Source organism: Leptosomus discolor, chromosome 1, assembly GCF_034619465.1.
Source record: "Leptosomus discolor isolate bLepDis1 chromosome 1, bLepDis1.hap2, whole genome shotgun sequence".
In the NCBI taxonomy this organism is placed as follows: domain Eukaryota; kingdom Metazoa; phylum Chordata; class Aves; order Leptosomiformes; family Leptosomidae; genus Leptosomus; species Leptosomus discolor.
In genome coordinates, this window is record NC_141391.1 from 71328858 (window position 1) to 71350798 (window position 21941).

Genomic DNA, 21941 nt, shown 5'->3' on the forward strand with positions numbered 1-21941 from the left:
TCACAATCTTCAAGGTACAGCTTCATGAGGTATAACAGGTGCATGCAGCCACATCATCTCTCCAAGCTGAGGTGAGGAGCCATCCGTGGCAAATTCAATCTCAATTTATAGTAGTTGATTATCATAGAGGGAAGGCTCAGTCCAAAGCTTTTAACAAACCATGTGCATTACCATTCACATTTGACACTTTATGTTGCTAGGCAATACACTGATGATAGCATGTGAAAAACTATGTGGCTGAGGACCAAGTTTAACACCTTAGTTAAGTACCATGAAAGTTACTAACTTTTCTGTCAACTGTTTGGCCAAGAAATAGATGTTCCCAGTATATCCGATGGCATTTCTGAAGTAGGGGCAATCATTAATCCTGCAGGAGAATGTTAAAACTGATCTGTGATTACAAATCACAGGAAACACTGAGAGAGGACAACTGAACCTTGAGAAAGACACACATATCTACACAGCAGAAATCCTCTTCAGTAAAAGCTTAAGCCAGAGAACGGCTTTTGTCTAAAAGTACCATGTTTCAATAGCTCTTTAGCTGCCTGACAGAAAGAGGGAGACCTCTTGGAGCTGATCTGAAGGACACAGCAGATGTGTGCCTTATTCCTTTGTTCCTTTTCATCTCCGTGTTAAACTGGTAACTGTGTTGTCTTCATTTTGTAAACCTACATTTAGCCTTTACTTTTACCTGAACATTTGTCAGAAACTATGCCTGATAACAGCATATTTGACAAACAACAAGGTTATTTCATTCTCATGAATCTTGAGACATTGCCATGAGACCCAGCACTCCAATTGTGTTCTCAAGCACACTGAGAAGGTAACAGCTCCTCCACTACAGCCACATGAATTAAGTGTCAGTGACAAAGAGATGTCTCCTCGGAACTAGCATTAGGTGACTGCAAGACAATGATGAGAGTGGGCTGAGCCTTGATGGTCTCCTAGCAAACTGAAAGATGATCTTCCAAAATGATTCTCCACTGATTTCTCCCCATTGGTACTAGGAGGAAATACGGTTCCATTTTATCCAGGAATTCATGTCAGATTGGTATTTTCTGCCAGGCAGCTAATAGTAAGGGAGGATTACCACAGTTTTGAATGGCTCTGTTTGTTTAAAAACAAACTAAGTTTGTTTTTAAAAATATTACTAAGTATAAGTGTTCCAAAGGGTGAGGCGTATATGTACATACCAAAGATCTCACTTTCACATAAGTCCCCTACATCCCTCAGCTGAAGGCAGCTCAGGGTATAACATAGATATCAGTGTCCATGAACAAAAATACTATTATCTCTATCCCATCCCCCTCTTCTCCCTGTCAAAATGAGCACTTACAGTATTCTCAGTGAAACAAGAGGATGGAAACAGTCTTTATCATTTCTCCAAATCACTCCCACTTGGCTTGTCTAAACCATGTACAACTCAGTTGTGGATGTTGTTAGCCCAAACAAATCTGCCCCACTCTTTCTAAACTCCCTTTTCTCTGTTTTCACTTGATTTTTCTGCTTGACATTGCCCAAAGCCTGCACACCAAGCTCTCTAGGGCAGGAGTCATTTGGATCAATTCCCAAGCAGGACCCTTAGGAAACACTAAAATACAAAACCAAGAGCATCTAAACAGTACTTTGCAAAAACTGATATATTTATTGAGGGGCCTCAAAAAGTATGCAAGTATAACTACTATCATTCTACATTACTAGAAAATGTGAAATCAAAATGTTCTGCATTGAGCTTCATGCCATGTGATAAGTCCTAAGCAGAATGAAATTTCTGCTCCTTGTGCAGATTGCTGAGGAAATTCTCTTTGGGATAGCATTGAGCATTGGCGTTAACATCATCCCAGCCACTGTAACAAATTCTACGTTCTTTTCAGATCTCAGACTTGGCCTCTTACGAATGCTACCTTCCCAAGTAAGTGTGCTATTTGTGTTTTCTATTAGTTAGCAAAATGCACAGTTCTCTCCAGCATCTTCTGTATCCAGAATTGTTATATGAGTGCATTAAAGACACAGCCCTCAGTCTGTGGTTTCACCCCTTCTGAGCCTAGGTCAAGATTATTATAGTGCCCTTTGGTGTTTATCTTGCTAGGTTTCGCTGGCATCAGGTATCGAAGTTTCTTCCAAAATCTGGAATTCACGGGAAGAGACTTATCCTTTTTCCACTTCACAATCCTCTTTGATGGTAAAAGAGACAGTGATTCTGGCAAGAAATTGTAGTCACTTAGAGGCATATATTCAATTAATATGATCTTAGTTTTTCTTTCAACTAGGGCTTTATGAAGTCCACTCTCAAGTTCGTATATGGCTCTGTCAGAAATGTAGTTCTGGCTCAGTATAATGATTAATCTTCGGCTTTTGTCGATGAATGAATGGATATCATCAACAACAGCTGCAAATTAAAGATAAATGTATTATTAAACTAAATTGAAAGAATAGGCACTGAATTGACTTATCCTTTCACAATCACACATGTACCAAAAATGTTCTCCTTATAAAGCGACAGCATGTAAGCATCCTATCCCTATGAAGAGATGAATATAGAATCATAGAATTGTTTAGGTTGAAAAAGACCTTTAAGATCATCAAGTCCAACCGTTAACCTAGCACTGTCAAGTCCACCACTAAACCATGTCCCTAAGTGCCGCATCTACAAGTCTTTTGAATAGCTCCAGGGGTGGTGACTCCACCACTTCCCTGGGCAGCCCGTTCCAATGCCTGACAGCCCTTGCAGTGAAGAAATTTTTCCTAACATCCAATCTAAACTTCCTCTGGTGCAACTCGAGGCAATTTCCTCTCATCCTATCACTTGTTACGTGGGAGAAGAGACCAACCCCCACCTTGCTACAACCTCCTTTCAGGTAGTTGTAGAGAGCGATAAGGTCTCCCCTCAGCCTCCTGTTCTCCAGGCTAAAAAACCCCAGTTCCCTCAGCCAGCCGCTCCTCATACAATTTGCTCTCTAGACCCTTCACCAGCTTCATTGCCCTTCTCTGGACACACATTACAGATTAAAAGTCTGCGAAAATGAGCTCAGGTATGGCAAAGTTTGTTCTATGGAGCAGACAAAAACCTATATACAATCTCGAGCTACCCCAGACAGCTGTCTATCAGTAGTCACATGGATAGAAGGTGACAGCAAAATTTATTTTTCCTCCAACCAGACACCTCCGCTTTTTCATAACAGATACCATTAGAGTGATTCCACAGAAAGTCACCAACAGCAACCTCCCTTCAAATATCCAGAAACCCTCAGGTTACTCCTTCCTTTACGTCACCAAGTACCCAAATCTTTTGCCAGTAGTCAAAGGCTGACAAGACTAGCATGTGATGACAGAATGAGTTCCAACTGTGTTTTACATCCATGACTTTTGTCATAACAAGCGATGAATGAAATCAAATGGCAATACCTTTGAAACACTCATGCACCAAATTTAATTCTCATGCACAACTTCCTGTGCTTGCTTCAGCACCATGTGACAAGGTCTGCAGAGACCAGAGATCTAGAAAACATGCCTTGTAGGGAAAGGCAAAACAAACTGCAGGAGTAACCTAAAGAAGAGAAAACTGAGAGGAGAAGGAAGCTGGCAAGGGTATTACAGCACACCAAAGGCTCCTGTAAATAGAAGGAAAAACTCCGTTTTCCATACTCACAATGGATCAGACCAGAGAAAAGGAAATAAGCTAAAACTATCGCAAGGAAATAAGCTTAAACTATTGAAAGAATCAGATTGAACACTTCGGAAAGCCTTATTTAATACTTGAGGAGAGAGAATAACTGGGAAAAAAATGGCTTGGGAGAGCTGTGACACCTCTCAGGTTAGAAAAATATGTCAGGAGTGGATACAAGGAGACAAAATCCTGCCTTGTGAAGGAGGCTGACTGTCCATATTGTTCTGTGCATCAAATAATGAAATCCTATTCCTCAACTAGATCTTTGGACTAAATGGATCCCCCAGTATCTTTTCTGAAAGCACCTGCAGAAGGCCACCTATCCATAGGCCATTTTGAGAAAAAACTCCATGTTCTCATTTCTATTTTGTTATGGCACCCATTACATTCACAAAATGGCTTCAACCACCACACTGAAGACATAGCAAACCTGTAAGTTACCTGAGAATAACTAGTATCAGAGACACCAGCTGCTCTGTGCAGTAAATAGGAGTTCATTCACAGGTGCCTGCTCTCAGCAAAAGCAGAGCAAGAGCACTATTACTGTGAAACATCTGACATTTTCTGTGTTCTCACCTTAACTTTCTCCACACTAGCTTTTCCATCTCTTCATCTTGGTTCTGTGTAATTAAAGATACGTGTGTATGTGTGTGTGTAGGTGTATATGTATTCACAAATATATCTATAAAATATGTAAAATGGCTGCAGGCAAACTTCGCATGCACATAGTCTAGATTAAATGAAAAATGTAGCATTGCAATGCCCAACACATTTGACAGAATTCCTTCTAACTACAGACTTTTACCTTTGTGTGAAAATGATGTGCCTATTTAATGACAAGAACATTCAATACACTTACCTCCTCCAGGTGATACATCCCTCTCAAATATACACAACTTGTACCCAAAGTTTTCTTCTAATATCATGGGTAATATCTTCAAAGCAAATTCTCTCTCGTCTTCAGTAGGAGAAACGCAGTCTTTCAGGTAAGACACAAATGCATCATATTCTTTTCCATCTGGAAAGAAATTACCAATTGTTGTCTTGTTAGCAACCCTTAGAAATACAGTAGCTGATCCACCATTCTGGTTTTCAAAGTGATTGTCTCAGTAGCAAAGCATCTAGAAACTCCTGCTCTTTCCTTTGATACCCAACACAGTCTTCAAACAAAAAAAATGCTGAATCAACATAAATTGAAATAAATATTGAAATTGAAATAAATTTTGAAATAAGTTTCAATTGAAATAAATTGAAAATATTTGAAAAATAAATATCCTTTCTACATTAAGGTGTTTTTTCAAAAATCAGATTAATTTCACCAGTTAATGTCACATCTGTGATGATCAATAAAATGAAGGGAAGCAAAAAATGTGTCTGTAACCTGATAAGAACGCTATTTAAGTGATACTGCAGTTTTCCACATTCATTTTACTCTGTGTCTAAGACTATCAAGTAGCTCTGTAGAATGGGTACTGGCAAAAGAGAATAAACCATTTACTTTTTTAATGATAAGAGTATACCATGTCTGGTCATGCTTTGGGCAGAAATTTACAAACACAAAAGCCAAGACCAATTGAGAGGCCAGGTCTACCACACTGAGTGGTATCTAACTGAACCCTGCCACAGAACAACTATCCGGATTGGCACAGCAGAGCACATAGCTTTGCATCTTAAAACGTACTTCTTTGCTTCCCTTTTCAGATACTTTACTATATATAGTTCATAAGAGACAGCACAAACTAAAGCCCATGAAACCCTACAGATGCAAGAGCTTTATGAGTAGGAAATCTATTGCCTAGTATGAAACAATCAGTTCTTCCAGGGTGGCCGAGTCTCAGTTCTTGGAGGTCCTCCATGTGAGCCAGTGTACGCAGTGGTAGCTGACATCAACAGATAGATAGGTTTGTCACTAAGTGCACTTAAGGAGAGCAGGACCGCACACTACCAGTATCTCACCAGGCAGCATCGCTACGACCTTCGCTTAAGGAGCAAGCCTGACTGTTACCCAGTTCCGGGAATAATTTTTCTGAAAATTGTGATGAAAAATCTTGCTGTATATATGTAGCTGATTTTCTTAGCCCTCCTTAGTTTCTAAATCAGCTTGAATATAGCTTGAATAAACCAGTGGTTGGAGATTTCTCAGCAATGGGTGGACAAAATTTATGCCTGCCAGTGTGATTCATCAATCTGTTTTGCAATGGCCTCTACAGTCAAGGAAGCACTTTAACCTTCACCTCACTGAAGGGCAACACTGAGGTGAAACCAAGTTTCTGTCAATCTGCCTGTCTGACAACTCCAGAGTGCTCATCCTCTTTACAGACAGGTAATTGTAAACTTCTCCACCTTCATCAACTTCTGTGATGAAGAATACGGCAGAACAGAACAGAGTGCATCTGAACAGCATCTGACCATGTCCCTTGCACTACTCCAGAGGCAGCTTCTTCACTGTGTTTATCTGCTGTTACTGCCCCAGCTGTATAACAAACTCACTTTAGCACCCGACCATCAAGTTCTCTTTTACGTATTTTTTGCTGTTTCTACTCACAAAACTCTTGGATTTATATTGTCTCTTCCTCAAAGATGATTGTTTTATAGAACCTACCAGAAACCATTTTTTAATCAACACACTTATTTCAATGTCAGCATTAGCCAAGTCATACCTCCAGCAGTGTCGTCTCTCCTGCATGCGTTCCTGTAAAATAGAACTAAGTCAACTCTAAACATCACACAGACAATCACCGCAGCTACAACAACACATGGAAATAGTACAGCAAGGACCATTCCAGTTGTAAATATGTGCACAGGCAGATCTTGGGTGTTCCCTGTAAAACAGAAACCCAGCAAATTAGAGCCTTAACAAACAGTGTTATATGACAAGACTACTGTATTCAACACTGATGGCATTTTAAAATCACCCTAAAAAAATCACAATGTTTATGTGAATCCTCTCCTGCTAATACTTCAAGCACATATGCATGTCATTTGTCCTGAGATGGAAAAGAACATGGACTACTCTGAAAACTGGAGAAACAATCTGTCACATGTTCACACATCCTCCACACATACATGAACTGTATGTGGGATCAAGACTGACACTATACATCCTCATAGATGTACAGCATCCCAAACTGGTGGTCACCTCTTTTATGATAAGTTTTCTTCAGGTTCTTTATTATTTCCTGTTATTCTCTACCTTTCACCCCTCACTTAGTCCATCCTTTTACCCCTCACTTAGTCCATCCATAACAGTCCTTAATGTCCTCTTTAATATTTTTGGTCAAGATTATTTTTTTTTCCTGTCTCTAGTCTCTTTCAAGCCTTTTTTTTTTTTTTCTTAATTATTATTCTGCTGTCTTTGTCTTTTTAGCTCCAAACACAGATTTCTAGCCCTTAAATCTTTGTCAAATCTTCACAAAGGCACTGTCAAGCCATGCTTATTGTAATCTGTATTTCGTTTGCTTTATTATATGGATCATCTTTTGACTAGTCTATTTTCACATATTTCCTCCCAGTAAAGCTTGGAAAGGTCTGAGAAAGATGGAAAACAAGAAGGGTATGCCTTTTTTCCATGAATCTCCAGGTTGTCTGGACTATAAACGTGAAGTACTACCATACGGTAGAGGTCAGCTTTCCATAGCTTGGACAGAGTCCCTGACAAGAAAGAAACCATCAACGAGAACGTTTCAGGCATTAGCAGGAATATAAAAGATTGACCTTTCCAGGAAAAAACAAACAAACCCCACAAAAAAAACCCACCAAAACATCAGATTTTAATTTTAGAAAGAGCTGCTTAATAAACAAAGTGATCCAAACAGCAGACTCTGGGCTGCACCAAGCTTTGGGTAGCTAACCCCCGTGATCCCACCAATCTGATGAGTAGGAGAGCACAAGGAACGCTCTCTCATGGGATCTAACAAAGTGCCGCCCAGGGATCTGTCAGCCAGAGCATAGCTCAGCCTCCTGAGCTGTGTCCAGAGAAGCAGTGGTTGAACTACGGACCCCTCACACAGCTGCTCCAGCAGACAAAGCAGCAACCCCTGCTGCCTCCATCTCAGAGCAGGATGAATCACCCAGGGGGTTGTTAAGGTCCAGCACGAGATGGGCCAGGGCCTTCATAAGCACACAGACAAAGTCAGAGAGATATTCTGAAACCAGTACCCTTCCCTCAGGATTGAGAAGGCTGGTATGATTAATGATTATGTATGAGAAGTATGGTTCGTAGATTATACCGTACCTTTCTTCAGTTTCACTATTTTTATTTGTGTTCTTTCATCAGCTTGCAACATGCAGGTGAAATTATGATGCATGTCCTCCTCTGATACTTTTTTAATCCGTAGTAGCCTTGTGACATAGAACTTTTTTCCCAACCTGCAACAAAGAATGGTGTTAGCAACGCTATCTGTACAGAAACCTACAGCCAGCAGAGAGGCAGATTTTGAGGAAAAAGTTCTAAAATAACCTCAGACTGAGGTTTTACTGAATATGCAGCTCCACAAAGAGCAGGACATTATCACATACAAACAAAAGTGCAATATTTTCAGGAAACCTACTGTAATTTTTTTAACTCTTCTTCACATATTGAAGGTTCATTCTCGGAGATACCTGTGCATTTTTCTGGAAACGTTTGATTAATTAACCAGTAGAGGCTGGCATCTTCTCGCATATAATAACCCAAGAAACCTGTGCAATTGAGTATCTCTTCTTTACCTAAAGAAAGCATAATATGAGAAGATCTAGTCAGAAGCAGCATTCATGTTCACAGAGCAGTAACACGTCAGCTTTCCAGAGAGTGTATCCCATGAGCTGTGCTCCTTTCTGGACTTCGTAGCCCCTGCACAATGTTTCACAGGTGTTCCACCTGCGCTGGTGGTGGCTTCAGCAACCACGCACAGAGCTCTGTTGCAACCTGTTGCAGCGTGACAGTCACCCACTGCTTTGTCTCAGATAAACTGTCACAGCCAGAAGAGTTTAAATGGGCTGGAGAATTTCAGGCTTTAGAGAACCAAACGGTGTTGGGACTCGATGATCCTTGTGGGTCCCTTCCAACTATGATCCTATGAACTAGACTGTGTTCTGCAGGCAGAGAACAGGTGAGGACAACTAACCACCAGTGTTCAAGGCCAGATAAAAGTGACTGGTAAGGGGAATTACAACCAGTTGATTATAATAGCTAAACTATACACTGATACTCAGTAAAACCAAAACCTATTAGAGCCCCTGCTGAAGTCTCACAGAAGAAAGTCTCATCCCAGCACCACACCTGGAAATCAGCACAATCTTGAATATGTGGACAAGTCACTTAGTTAGTCAGCTACTTTGTATCCATTTCAAGGTATTAATTGGAAGCGACAGGAACCACCCTGTAGAGTCCAGTTAATCACAAGAAAGAGCAAAACTAAAAAGACAGCCGTACACTTGGGAAAATAAAGGCAGAAGACTGCAGCTCTGGAGTGTGAGATTTGATGATTTGCAAGGCGTTTTATTTTAAATGTTGTCATGGGAAGCTTGACCTGAGGTTAGCTGCAACTTTATACCACCGTTTCCAAGCTATGCCAGCATCATTTCCAGGGAACACATCCAGAACGGCCTTTATCAAGCCACAAAAGACACATGTTAGTTCTTGTTCAGGCCATCATGCACAAATGATTTCCAGTAAGTGCAGCCTTCCCAGGAATTCTTTAAGGGCACACATTATAAGCTGAATTCTCATTTATCAGAGTGGATGCTTCCAGTGAAACTGCTTAAGAACCTTTAAAGCAGGATGCAGCTGAAAATCTGCCCATCTTAGATTCGGACCTTAGAAATCCAAATCACAGTTGCACAGATTGAAACACAGACCTAAACTTCTAGTATCATCTACTTGCAACTCTAGCTTTTTCACCACACACAACAGCTATTTAGGGGGAAATATTACAGAACACCACCTAAACAACGACAGGTTTGAAAGACCATGGACCTAGCTCATCCAAAATTCCCTTCACTCTCCACCATGTCATCTGTCTCATCACTCAGCAAGTACTTCAACAACCTTATCAAATGATCTTATCAAGGCAGATAAGGGATGGAAGACAGGTGGTTCATAATCATTTGATGCTGAACTCTGCTACCTTCTCAGGGCTGGGACAAGCACAGTAAGAGGGAAGAACTGTGCAGGAAGGGTGTACTAGCAGGCTGGGATACATGAGGCATCATAGGATTGGGGTATTACCATTGGAAAAAGGGCTTAACAACTGGTATTTGTAGGAAGGAAGGAAACTTAAGTGTCTGAGATTTTCGCTGAGTGAATGAAATACACGTATGAGCGACAGAGGAGGTAAATACGACTTTTGAGACTTGGAAAGGAAGGACTAGGTTACCAGATGGGAGAAGCACTCAGGCATTGGAGAGGAAAAAGACAGGTAAATTTCTGTTCAGTCACAAAATCCTGGATCCTATCCAACCCTGTGTGAAGCCTACAGACCATGTTATCTAACCTACCCCCAGCTAGAAGCACAGGTAAGGTCTTGGCTTTCAACAATATAACCAATCCTTTGCAGCAGTGACAGGTCTTCATGCTCACACTGCCAGGACTGTCAGCCCCTATGCTTCTCATTTCCCTGCAGCATAACATTCTCAACTGCATCAGGTATTGCTGTCCACTTAACAAACCAGACATCTTTCACACATCACTCCATGGGGTTTGCTATCTACAAAAGAAAGGCATGGAGAGATGATTTATCATCACTACCACTTTGTCTCGCCGGTCATAGCAGCAACTTCGGCTTCTGCCTCTGTAAAAGGGTACATTTAGTATACTTGTGTATCGATCATGGAATACACCAGGCAAAACCGAACCAGGTGCAAGGATGGATCAGAACCAGGAGGGTGCACAGACAATTCTTAGTTTGATTACACTTAACCAGACCATCAACCATAACAAGATCAGAACAGAAGCATATATATATGCAGTAGCTACCACAAAGATTCCTAATTTCATACCTATTTTTGTTTCTATTTCTTCATCATGTCCAACTATCTCCAAAGTTACAGCCTCTGGTGCATCTAAAATACAAAGAAGTATTGCTATGTAAGCAAGTAATAGCTTGCTTACATTCTACCACAGTAAAAACTACATTTTTGCTTTATTTCTAAAAATAATCACATACATTTTGTTTAATTCAAAGAAGAGTACCTGTACTCTTGCATTATTGAGTAGTTTAAAACACAGCATGTCCTGCTGAATTTTTTTTCACATGCACATCTATATACAGTACACAATTTACAATGGTTGGAAAGACTCTTCCTGAAAACTCTTAGTAAGTTTGTATGACTTACTCAGAGCAGCTAATTTTGAAAAAAATAAAACTGTAGGGAAAACATACTAAATAAGTTTTCCAAAATTGGTAATACGTCATACAAACTTCTGCTGCTGCTTTTTTGTTCTTAAAATTATTGCAAAATAGTTTAGAATACCAGATTTGCTGACCTTTGTATATATTTATCAAATGAGAATTGCAATTAAAAATCTCCATAGGGAAGAGAACCAAAAAGCATGCTTCAGAATTTTAGAAAGCTTTCTTACCTTCTTCTACTACCAGCTTAATGGTATTTGTGCTGTGGTATATCTGTCCTCCATGACTGATTAAAATTTTACAGGTATATATCCCAGAGTGCTGTACTGTTAAGGTTTTAAAATCCAGCTCCCGCTCTGTTTCATTTTCATAGTTCTTACAGTCCTACATCAATAAAGACAGAAAATACTATTCTGTAGCAAATATACATTCAAAACCTTAAAGAAGTTAACAATGATTTTTGAAATGAAGTGTCACCATCACTCTTGTAGTGTCTCAATGACATTTATCTGACTCAAAAGAGGCAGGGGCCCAATTTTATGTCATGGATTCTTAAATGTGACATTTGAACATTTAACCTATTAGAAGTTGAGAGCACAGCAATTCCAAGTAAGCATCTGAGTACAAAAATATTTTACCGGGAATTTAAATGCACTCATTTGTTTTTTTTTTCCAAATGATGGCTTGGGTCTGTAGGTATCACCCGCCTGTGGCCAAAAGTTGTCTAGACTTATCAGGAGCTTTCAAGTTCAAGCAAAATGCCTCAACAATAGGGGAAGTGACCATCTCGGAGGGTGACAAGAGTTGGACTCACATTTGTTTACCCTCCCTATTCCCCAAAACAAACACTGGTTTGTTTGGTTTTTTTAAATTCATAGCACATGCTAAGTGAAATGTCTTCTGAAAATGCAGCAATATTTAGTTCTGGTCTGAATTACCTTAGATCAAGAAGGGAAATGATCATTGCTGGAAATTGTCCAGGGAATGGACATTTCCTGGATGCACATGCTTACTACCATGCTCTTATACAAAAAGCATGTGTGACCAAGCCTATTTTATGGCAGCTTAGGGTGTGATACGAAGGCTTCAAAAATTTCCACCCAATCAAGAGCCAAAGGATATTTAGACGTAAGGATGGCTGCTTCATCTGCCTCACACAGTATTAGGCAATAAAATATTAGGCATTGGTACATTCATCTTAGCCATGAGTAACCCCAGTCTGGGGTATGGTCCCTTACTGAAGGGAACATATCCATCAACGGCCCTATCCATCAATGGCCCTGAAAGACAAGGAAGCAGGGCTGTGGCTCATTCTGCCAGGCAGAATCCAGATGCCTGTACTTAAGTGGCCAAAGTACCTTCCTGAAACTGATCCAACATGGAGTGAACAAGGTCTGTTACTCCAGCCAGGTCACCTGAGAGGAATAAGGAGCATCGGTCGAGGGGATGTATAGACACAGGGTGGAAGAAACCTATTCAGGGTGTTTCATCCAATGGTTGAGCACAGCACCCAACAGTTACAGGTGCTTGCACAACTATCATCTGTGCTCTGCCAAAAGCTGGTAGAGAGAAGCCTCAAATGAACAGAACTGGATCTTTTACACATTTTGTAAAAGTGTTCATGAATAGCAAAACCGAAAAGTTTGCAATTACTTTACAAGCACGAGCCAACTGTAAAACAAATATCTTGGCACCTCATTTAGTGTCAGGATAATATCTGTTATCAGCAAAGCAGCAGCTGGGTAAATCAACAGACAGACATGTGCATCAGATCTTTTACCACTCCAAACTACCAGTTTATTAATAACTTCTGATTACAGGTGCATTTGTCTAACAAATCAGAGAGCAGAGAAAAATGTTCTTTTGTACATCTGTCTAAAGGTTTTTTCCCCTAACAACCTGAGAAATTAAAGCTTTACAAGGTTTGTAGATGCTTCTAAAATTTTGTTTGTAATTAATTTTTACTGCAATCAGATGTTTGGCTTCTATAGCACATGATTTGAGTGACACTGTTTCTGTAATTACCTTGTACCATGTTATGCTGTCATTTTCATTGACAGACAAATCACTGCATTTCAGCGAATGACCAGTCCCAGCATTTTTAATTTCTGTAGTTAAATGATTTTTGTTGAAACAGCTGCTTTTATTTCTTTCAAGTACATTCAGGGTCCACTTTTGAATTGTGTAATTTTGTTCTCCATTGCTAAGAAAAAAAAAAAAGAAAAAAGAAAAAAATCAGTTTTAGGAGCTTTTTAAAGGAATGTAGCTTAGTGAGTTACACAACAAAATACAAATAAATTCTCTAATATATCTGTTAGGTAAAAAGTACATCTACAGTGACCTAATTATTTATACTCCTCTTTATTACTTTTCCACCCCCAAAATATGTGTTATTTCCCATAACAAAACAGGCTATCTAAAATAAATCATCTTTCACAAAATATTTGGCAATACAATTATATCTATGAAATATGACAATATATGCTATAGACCAGAACAATCTGTGGCATCCTGTACAGTTACAAGTGACCATAAAAGGACCTTGAACCAGCTAGCAATTTTGCAGGTTTAATCTCCCATGCATTGCTAAGTTTTAAAGTAGTAACTGAAAAATATATTTGTAAAACGTGACAAAAATAAGACAGGCAACTCTGCTGCTGTTCACGAAGCAGCATTATTGATTGACACTGTGCAAACATTCACCAATATTTTGGAAATATTTCTAAACTGTGCAAGTCTCATGAATTACAGAATCACTTATGGATTCAAGCATGTCCGCAAAACAAAGCATTTTGGAAAGGATTCATCTCTTTGTCTTTCAGTCTCCACTGATCAGAGATCTGCAGCAGCTGGCCACCCCAGGTTGACTTCCTGGAAGAGCCAGGAACTACTGCATCTAAAGCAGAGTCATCAAGTCCCACGCAGTATCTATAAATGTATCTATAAGGTGAATATGCTCCAGAAATGCCTCTATTTAGTATCTAGGGGCTGACCATTTTCATTCAGATATCTACTATGTTCTATCCACATATTCCTCTAAATAACCAATTATAGCTGTGAGTTATTTCATCGCTGGATTTGTCCAAATACATAACTACCAAGAGGAAAGAAACCGAAGGACTTTTGCCTTAAGTTTGGCAAAGTTGGCCTAACTTGGGCAAAGTTAGGGCTAAGAGAAAGTCATAAGCTGCTGTAAGTTAACGAGTGAGATTTCGCAGTTAGTGCATAAAGTTCTCATTTTTTACTGAACAAGCAGGGTCTGACAAAGCCAAAGCAGCAATCACAAAGCACTTCCCTCCAGTGCCAGTCATATCTTCATAAATATGTTTGAAACTTTCTGTCTCCAGGAAGAGAAGAAGGAATCATTCCCAGGAGAACTGAAACTAGTCAAGAATCATTTCGATAAGAAGGGCTAAGGGGACAAAGCAGATGAAATGAAGAAGTAAGCCTGACAAGTGTATCAGCTTAAACACCATTCTTGACTGACATGCCTTTAACTGTTAGAAGATTCAGAACTATCAGGACATCATTTATATAATGAATTTAGACCAAGTTTTGGGTTGGGTTTTTTTCCCCTTTTTAAGCTTCCCAAACAGATGTATTTATGTATTTTGCTCACCCTCTTCACATTGTAGCCCCTTTTCAGCCTACACAGGTTCTCCTTGTTCTTCTTACTCACTTGAAATATTCATTACTCATAATTGCAGTTGACTATCTAAATCAAAACATAGCCCTTTGGTTTCTCTATCAGTTAACTACGGTGTCATAAACAGGAAAAACCTTATCAAGACCTTTCCATCAGAGCTGTACTCGCATGGGTATTCACAGTGGGTGGAGTCCTCCTCACCTACTCTTCAACATCTCACTTACATAATTAAACCAGAGCTACTAATCACAGTCAGAAGTGGGACCACAGTCAATAGTGACCTGTTTAGTCAGTTTTAGCAGTTTACATAACCTATTTTATATGTTTGGTTTAAGACAAGATAATCTGTGCCCCAGAAAGGCCTCCCTCTCTCTCCCTGACAGTAAAGGTACCTAAGATAAGTTTAGGTGTAGATATAAACATTAGTTCCAATTAATTCCATCAAGTCTGTGTGTTTCTTTAAGCATCATCCTACTATTTGAATACTGCTGAAGGAGCAATTACTGATCTAGCCATAAAATACATAAGATTTTACTATCTAGATTCAGCAGATGGAAGAAAAGGATCAATAAAGCCACGTGTTCTCCTCTGTCACTCCACAGAGGCTTTCTTCTGTGATCATATGTGGTGAAATCCCTTCAACAAGCATGAGGATTTCACCCAAAGCGGATCAAGATATTCTACCTGATGAGCCAAAATCTGGCAAGGAATAGCTCTCTGGAAGGCGACAAAAACATATCTATGCAAACTAAGATGAATTTGGCTCACATAATTTCTAGTTGTCTGCCATATACAGGATTTTCAATTAAAAAAAAAAAAAAAAAGCATTAAGTTGTATTGTTTAAACTGCTAGTGCCTGAGCTGTTGTATTTCTATCCTGGTTTTCACTTGCTGAGATTCTTTAGTGAAAATTAGTGGGGAATAAAACCATTTCTGGCTTAACCGCCTTTCAACTTCCCCTGCGAAACCCACCAAGGAGGAACAACAGAAAACTAGCTTGACTCGGGCAAGGATACAGGGAAGTGAAATCCCTTAGAGAATATAAACCAAGTTTACGCAATACATAGCCAACTCTAAGTCATCCCTTAGCTATTTCACTGCAACAAGCCAGTGTTATCTCAACATTTCAATCTACTGCAAAAAACTCTCACTCTGCCTTTGAACCTACAATATTAACTCTAAATGTGTGTGTTTCCCATGGCTTTCAACTGTCCTAAACACATTGAAAAAGTGAGCAGTATTAGGATCTGAAAATATATCATGTGTTTATCACGGATCTCTGTACTTTCATTTTTTTCAGGAACCTGTAAGTTCCCTCAGTTTCAAGGTCACCCACAGAGAATAACCAGATGACCCACTTTTTTGTAGTCTGTTTTTTTCTTCGATAACCACAGGTTATACGTTACGAAAAAACATACAAATTAGAAATCCTGCCAAAGATGTGTGATGAAGTTTTTATGCCTACCACTCCCACTACAAGTGCATATGAAATTCTTTACTTTCAAGAAATGTTGCTGAAGATGGACACACTCAGGCTTACAGGTGGTGTCTATTAATTTCTGAATTTATATCCTAAGTCTACTATACTAACACACACACACAGGAAAACATCAACACACCCACACGCACACTTTAGCTATCTATGCTATGCCTCAGCAGGACACTTCTGCTTTAACTGGAAAATTTCTGATTCTTCTTTAAGTCAAAAATAAGTGGATAATACACCATAAATACACTGTTACATCATTTTCACCTCTCCCTTCTTGCATATTGTCAGTTGTAACATAGCAAGAAAAAAATCCCTAAATTTAGTTAGTTCGCAAAATCTGTCAACATGTGTTGCCTTACTTTTCTCAAAAATCTGCAGTATATTTGTCACTTTGTTCACTAAAACTGCCTAAATACTTACAAGCACTCTAAAAATCATTTCACATACAGCTTACAAATACTTCTCTCTAAATTAAATAGTTGAGAATAAAAAAAGATAAATAAATATACTTGAGTGTTCGCTTTCAAAACCAAAACTTTAACCTATCATAATTGCTCTGAAATTAAACTAATTCCATTCTAATTGTCATTCTTATTAAACCTTAAACTAATTCAGTAGTCCACAGTAGCCCACAATTTTTCCCTATCAATAGAGACTACTAAAAGCCCTCTCTCTGCAGCAAAATATTTCTGCAAATTATCTTCTGTAATTGCTGAAATGTACCTGCTTTAATATGCTTGCCAATAGTGAGATCCATCATATAAACTAAACCCATGATCCCTCTAAAATCCCATGAAAAAAAATCTCCTTGTCTCATGTTCCAGTGGTGAGATCTGTGAAGAGTTCCCACGTAAGGATTGTAAGATTCTGGCATGTGCTTTCATTCTGATCCTAACAGAAAAATTATTATCTGTATGGCCCTAGCAGAAGAAATTTTGAAAAAAAAGAAGAGGTTGTTTCAGAGTGGTCAAAATATATTCTTTTAATTAAGAAACTTTTTTTTTTCCCCAAAATAAAAATGCTTTCTTTCAAAACTGAGTTTTTAAATGTAGCAGCAGAATATAGTCCTAGAAAATGAATCAAAAAAAGCAGAAAACAAAACTCTTAATTCCAAATGAATACTTTGATGTAATAAAAACCTTTCTTCCGAGTTTCTTGCTTAAGCAAATCAGCAAATCAAGACATTTTGCAAAGGATTCAGTCACTTTTGTGTTTTCCAACAAATACTTATTTCAGCAAACTTCATCCTAATAGTTTTATTTAAGGTCTTTTCCTGTCGTCTCCTTCTTCTATACATAAGGCTTTTTTCCTCAGGTTTGCGGTTCACATTTTTTTGATATCCACTTTACAGAGTTCTTGTAATTTACTGTGGATTTACTCTCACTACTCTAAGTCCTTAAAATAATCACAAAACCGCAAGGATTGTGAATTAAGGCTGGGGTTATCACAGCTTTCCTCTCTTTTGCCCTTTATTTTAGACTCCTTATGACAACCTCCTTCAGTAGCCCGGCAATTCAGGTATGGTCTCCACCTATTCTTCCCCACGCCAAGTAAGTCAGAGCATGCTTTTCATAGCACTGGTTAGGGGCTCACAGTAGCGTGAGTTGTTAGATTTAACAGCTTTTTTGCACCATATTTAGTGAAGTGACAGTGTAGATGACTGATCAAGGCCATCGATTAAGCCAAATTCAGACTTGATAAGAAAAGTACAGGTCCATGACAACAGACAAGCCTATGTCAGGTATTATCTAATGTTAACCCATATACACCAGAACCGAGCAGCTGGCTTCACCTGTGCTACTTCAGACAAATGTCTGTCCTCAATAATACACCACCTTTGCACAACCTTGCACAACAAAGTAGCCAAATTACCGTACTCATCACCCCAAAGACAATTCCCTTAAGACTGAGTTCAACATAGATGAGTAAAATTTTTTTCAAGCTTTACCTACTATTTGGATAGAGAGTTAAAAAGAAATCACATAAAGTCAAAAGAAATGCCCCTGCCAGCAGACTTTTCATTTATAATATGTATCATTCCAGATACCATGACTCAGTGCTTTTTAAAATAATAACAGTAAGATGATCATAATAACGATACACGAGAAAATAAAACATGAGGTTTTCAGCTTCCAAGTTAACTTGGAAGATAACAAGTCCAGCTTAGGACTGCAAACTATCAAACTTGCGTCTGCAATGTTACTGGAGAACCATGGAGAGCATTTTTCAGTATCTGTGGTCCCATAACCTCTACAAACCAGGTAAATGCTGAATTACAGTTTTGACGGAAGTCAGCCATAAGAAATTCATGCAGCAAACCTTTGATTTAGTCCTTTAGTCTTTCATGGTGGTCTAATGAAGATTACCACCAAGTATTTGAGGCCTACCCTTGTTTCTCCTTTGACTCGTGATGTTCTACAGTGCTAAGAAATCAAATCTAATGATTTCACTTGTTCTTTGAACAGTTACAACTATGCAAAGGTTCATGCAAACCACAGTTCAGCTATGACACTCTTTCTTTATTACTTTACTATACAATTAGACCACTTGGCAGGCCTCATAGCGTGAGATCCACTCAACACAGTAAAGAGCAGCAAGTCTGGTGAAGAAGACAAGCAAATGTTTCATTTTACTTGGCAGTGGACAGAAGGGTTGCCTATCACTCATTTTGCTTAGGTAATTAATCACAAACCAGCAGAAATGCTACCTGCCTTATCAAAAGGTTTACAGAACCTTTGAAAGGCTGCAACTGCCTACAGCTATTTGTAAATATTACAGGTCTGCCTGGATGATCATTGTGGAATGAGGCGGAAAATGACCCCACAGTTAATGTAGTTCCCCGCACCACCTTTGTACGGATGCCACTAGCAATGCAAAGCAAGACAAAGGAATTAGCTTCTTCACAGACAAGTGCAAAAGCAAGATATTCACCCACCGGCTTGTGTACCCACCTCTGAGTGACAGAGTAATTCCCAGAGTCACCGAGTTCAGCTGGCCAAAACTCCAGAAAATTCATTTGGGAAACAATTCTGTGTGTTTCCTTTATCAGTTGCTGCTTTCCAGCACTTTCTTTGTACCAGTTTATTGTGTATGCTTCTTCCTGAAAATGTTCTTGCATTGACTCAAGATAACAAAGGAAAAAATATTCCCCTTCTAGCACATCAATGGAGGCACGAAGGGGACACAGCTTCTCTTCAGAGAACGAGGGAAAAAGATACATTAGGAAGCCAAGTACTTCTTTCAGAAAATTACATTAGCCTGACTTTAAAGAGATTTGCTGTGCTGCTGGTCTTGTATAAAGCGACTTTCTTTCAGCAGAGTAGTTGGGCAGTATTTATTTCTTCCAGCAATGTCTACTGGAAAACTCAGTTTTCCAAGCCTTTATTCTACCTCACCCAAGCAAAACAGAAGGAAAAGGAGGGTACAAAAAAGGACATTTCCCTAAGATTCCTTCATGTGCATCCAACAGTGTCAGAATCAAATGGGCACAAATGGCAGAACCTGGCCTCACTCCACAGTAAAGAAGGGGAAAGGAGAAATTGTTGACATACCGTCTGCCTTGACAAATATGGCTAGTCCTCAGAACTACTCAACTGCCATAAAAGCAGAGATCCTATGAATTAACATTTGCATTTTCTTATCTTCTTAATTAAAACTAAATCATTATGTAGCTAAATTTCTTAAATACTTCAGATATCTTTGGGAAAGTTGCCTTGGTGTAAGATTAGCTGTGCAAAATTTGGTCTCAAAGTCTGCTTTTCCAATCAAATTTCCCAAATGCACCTTTGCATACAGAAGTCATAAAAAATACAGAATAGGGACCATGGTCTAGCATTAATAATGAAGAATAAAATAAGCCTTCAGCCTCTATTTCTCCTGAGGTTCTCAGGGATTACTGTTGTTTAGCAGGTATTGTGACCACACTTCTGTATGGCACAAAAAGAAGCAGACTCATTCTCTTCCTTCCTGTGGCTCTTCATACAGCCATGCTCCCATATAAGATCATCAGGCATCTCCAGGTAGCATCTCTGCTCTATTTATTTCATAATTTTGGTAATTTGGACCAAATTTCCCAAGTCTGGAGCTGGGCTGAAACTGCCAAAGCCTTTAAGATTTTGTGTCTAGCTGCAAAATACGAAACTTGCCTCACTCTAAGCAACTGTCAAGATGCCACATATTCAGCAAATATTTTGAAGGTTCTACCACTGAAAGGAAGATTCATACTTACCAGTGGCAGACTCAATGATAAACATTAAAAAAAAAATCATCAGAGTCATTTTCTTCAGTTACTTCTCACTTCTTCTCCAGAAAAATGAAACCGAACTGTTCTTGCTTGTTCTGAAAGCCTAAGAAAAACAGATTCACAATTAATCGCAAGTGCAGTGAAACAGATTCCATTGAGCATGTGAGCAGTGCAACCACTGTCTGGCACTGAAGAGTGCTTTCCAAGTGGAAAGTTACACATTTTTTATCATAACAGCTATTTTCATACATCAGTTAATATATCTACATTTTTCTTGGCAAGTTTATTTTAAGTTCAGAAAGCACCACAGGGTTTCCTTCTTCCATTTTCTTGTTCACTTAGATGTATTTCACACTTCTGATTAAACTGACTTACAGAAGCACCCAAACTTAGATCCCAAGCCAGGAGACACCTACCACAGGCCAGGACAGCGCTTTCTTTCTCTACAAAGAGTATAAACTTTGCAACACTGGACCTTGTAGGAACCGCTAGTAGAAACTTACCTTGCCTTCAATGAGAACAACACAATATGGATACACTGGGCATCTTGATGGCTAATTTTGTTTTCCTGTTGGAAAATGAGATCTATAATTCTGCCTTACAATTTTGTCTGTGGAACCAACAAGCAGCAGCTGTGAGTGCTAACGTTTCCACTAAGGGGGAGAAGATGAAGCAGCTCATACTCAATTGCTTCGTATGTAGTGAACTGTGCTTTCAAAGGCAAATGGAAACCACCACTAAATAATAGCAGCGTGGAGTCTCTTCTCTTGAGATTCCTCAGATCAGTAGGTTAACTGGCAAGAAAAGGCAGAGCTAGTCCTAAGACTGTGCCTCAATTTTGCTCACAAAACAGATTAGGTGCATAATAAGCTCAATTCAACCTCCACAGCCAAGAGAGACAACCTTGCTTAGTCACCGACCCAAGCATGCATGGACAAACAAGACGCACATAGACAAGACATACTCCACAGAGAGATGCCAAAAGAAATCTCGTTAGCATTCCGTTTCTTTGGGTTTATTACCAAAACCTCTTGCAATCTGAGAAAGCGCATACTTACTGTCGTAAGGCACTGCCCTGAGATTCACGGTCAGAAACTTCCCGTGAAGCGGCTGGAGGCAGGAGGCTACTGTACTTCCAGCAATATTCGAGAATGACATCAAACTGTGTAGCTGCTCTCTCTCTCTTACCGTTCTCCCCAGTTCTTTACAAGTATGCCATCGTCCCACAAATTGCTGTAAGGAGATGAAAGGAGTGTTTCATACCCCTTTTTTCAGACTGACTGGTAGGCAGATCCAGATTTAGAAAAGCAGCTAAAAGAAGTTGGATGCCGAGTACTGCAACAAGCAACTTTAAAGGGTTATACTGTAAAATCATCAGACCTGGTTTCAGTTCCCATCTACACATGGAGATTCAAACTGCTACACTTCAGAAGGAAAGAATGGTGCCTCTCCTTATTTTCATTTCTTCAATTTACTTTCCGTTTTTCACCCTATCACATCCAGAAGAAATACAGCTGTTATAGACCATGAAACTATGTTCCACTACTTCAAGATAAAATCATGTA

The 21941-nt window shown here is 39.2% G+C and overlaps 1 protein-coding gene across 1 annotated transcript; it reads right to left on the reverse strand.

The window, feature by feature from the left end:
- Positions 1-1962: 1962 nt before the first annotated feature.
- Positions 1963-20410, reverse strand: IL18R1 (interleukin 18 receptor 1). The gene is made up of 10 exons (XM_009952631.2): positions 20362-20410; positions 19085-19325; positions 13024-13201; positions 11229-11382; positions 10646-10708; positions 8218-8374; positions 7902-8035; positions 6328-6489; positions 4527-4685; positions 1963-2389 (listed from the first exon to the last, which is right to left on the reverse strand). The coding sequence occupies exons 1-10, from the start codon at positions 20408-20410 to the stop codon at positions 1989-1991; spliced, it is 1698 nt and encodes a 565-aa protein (XP_009950933.2). The 3' UTR covers positions 1963-1988.
- Between the last annotated feature and the right edge of the window lie 1531 nt (positions 20411-21941).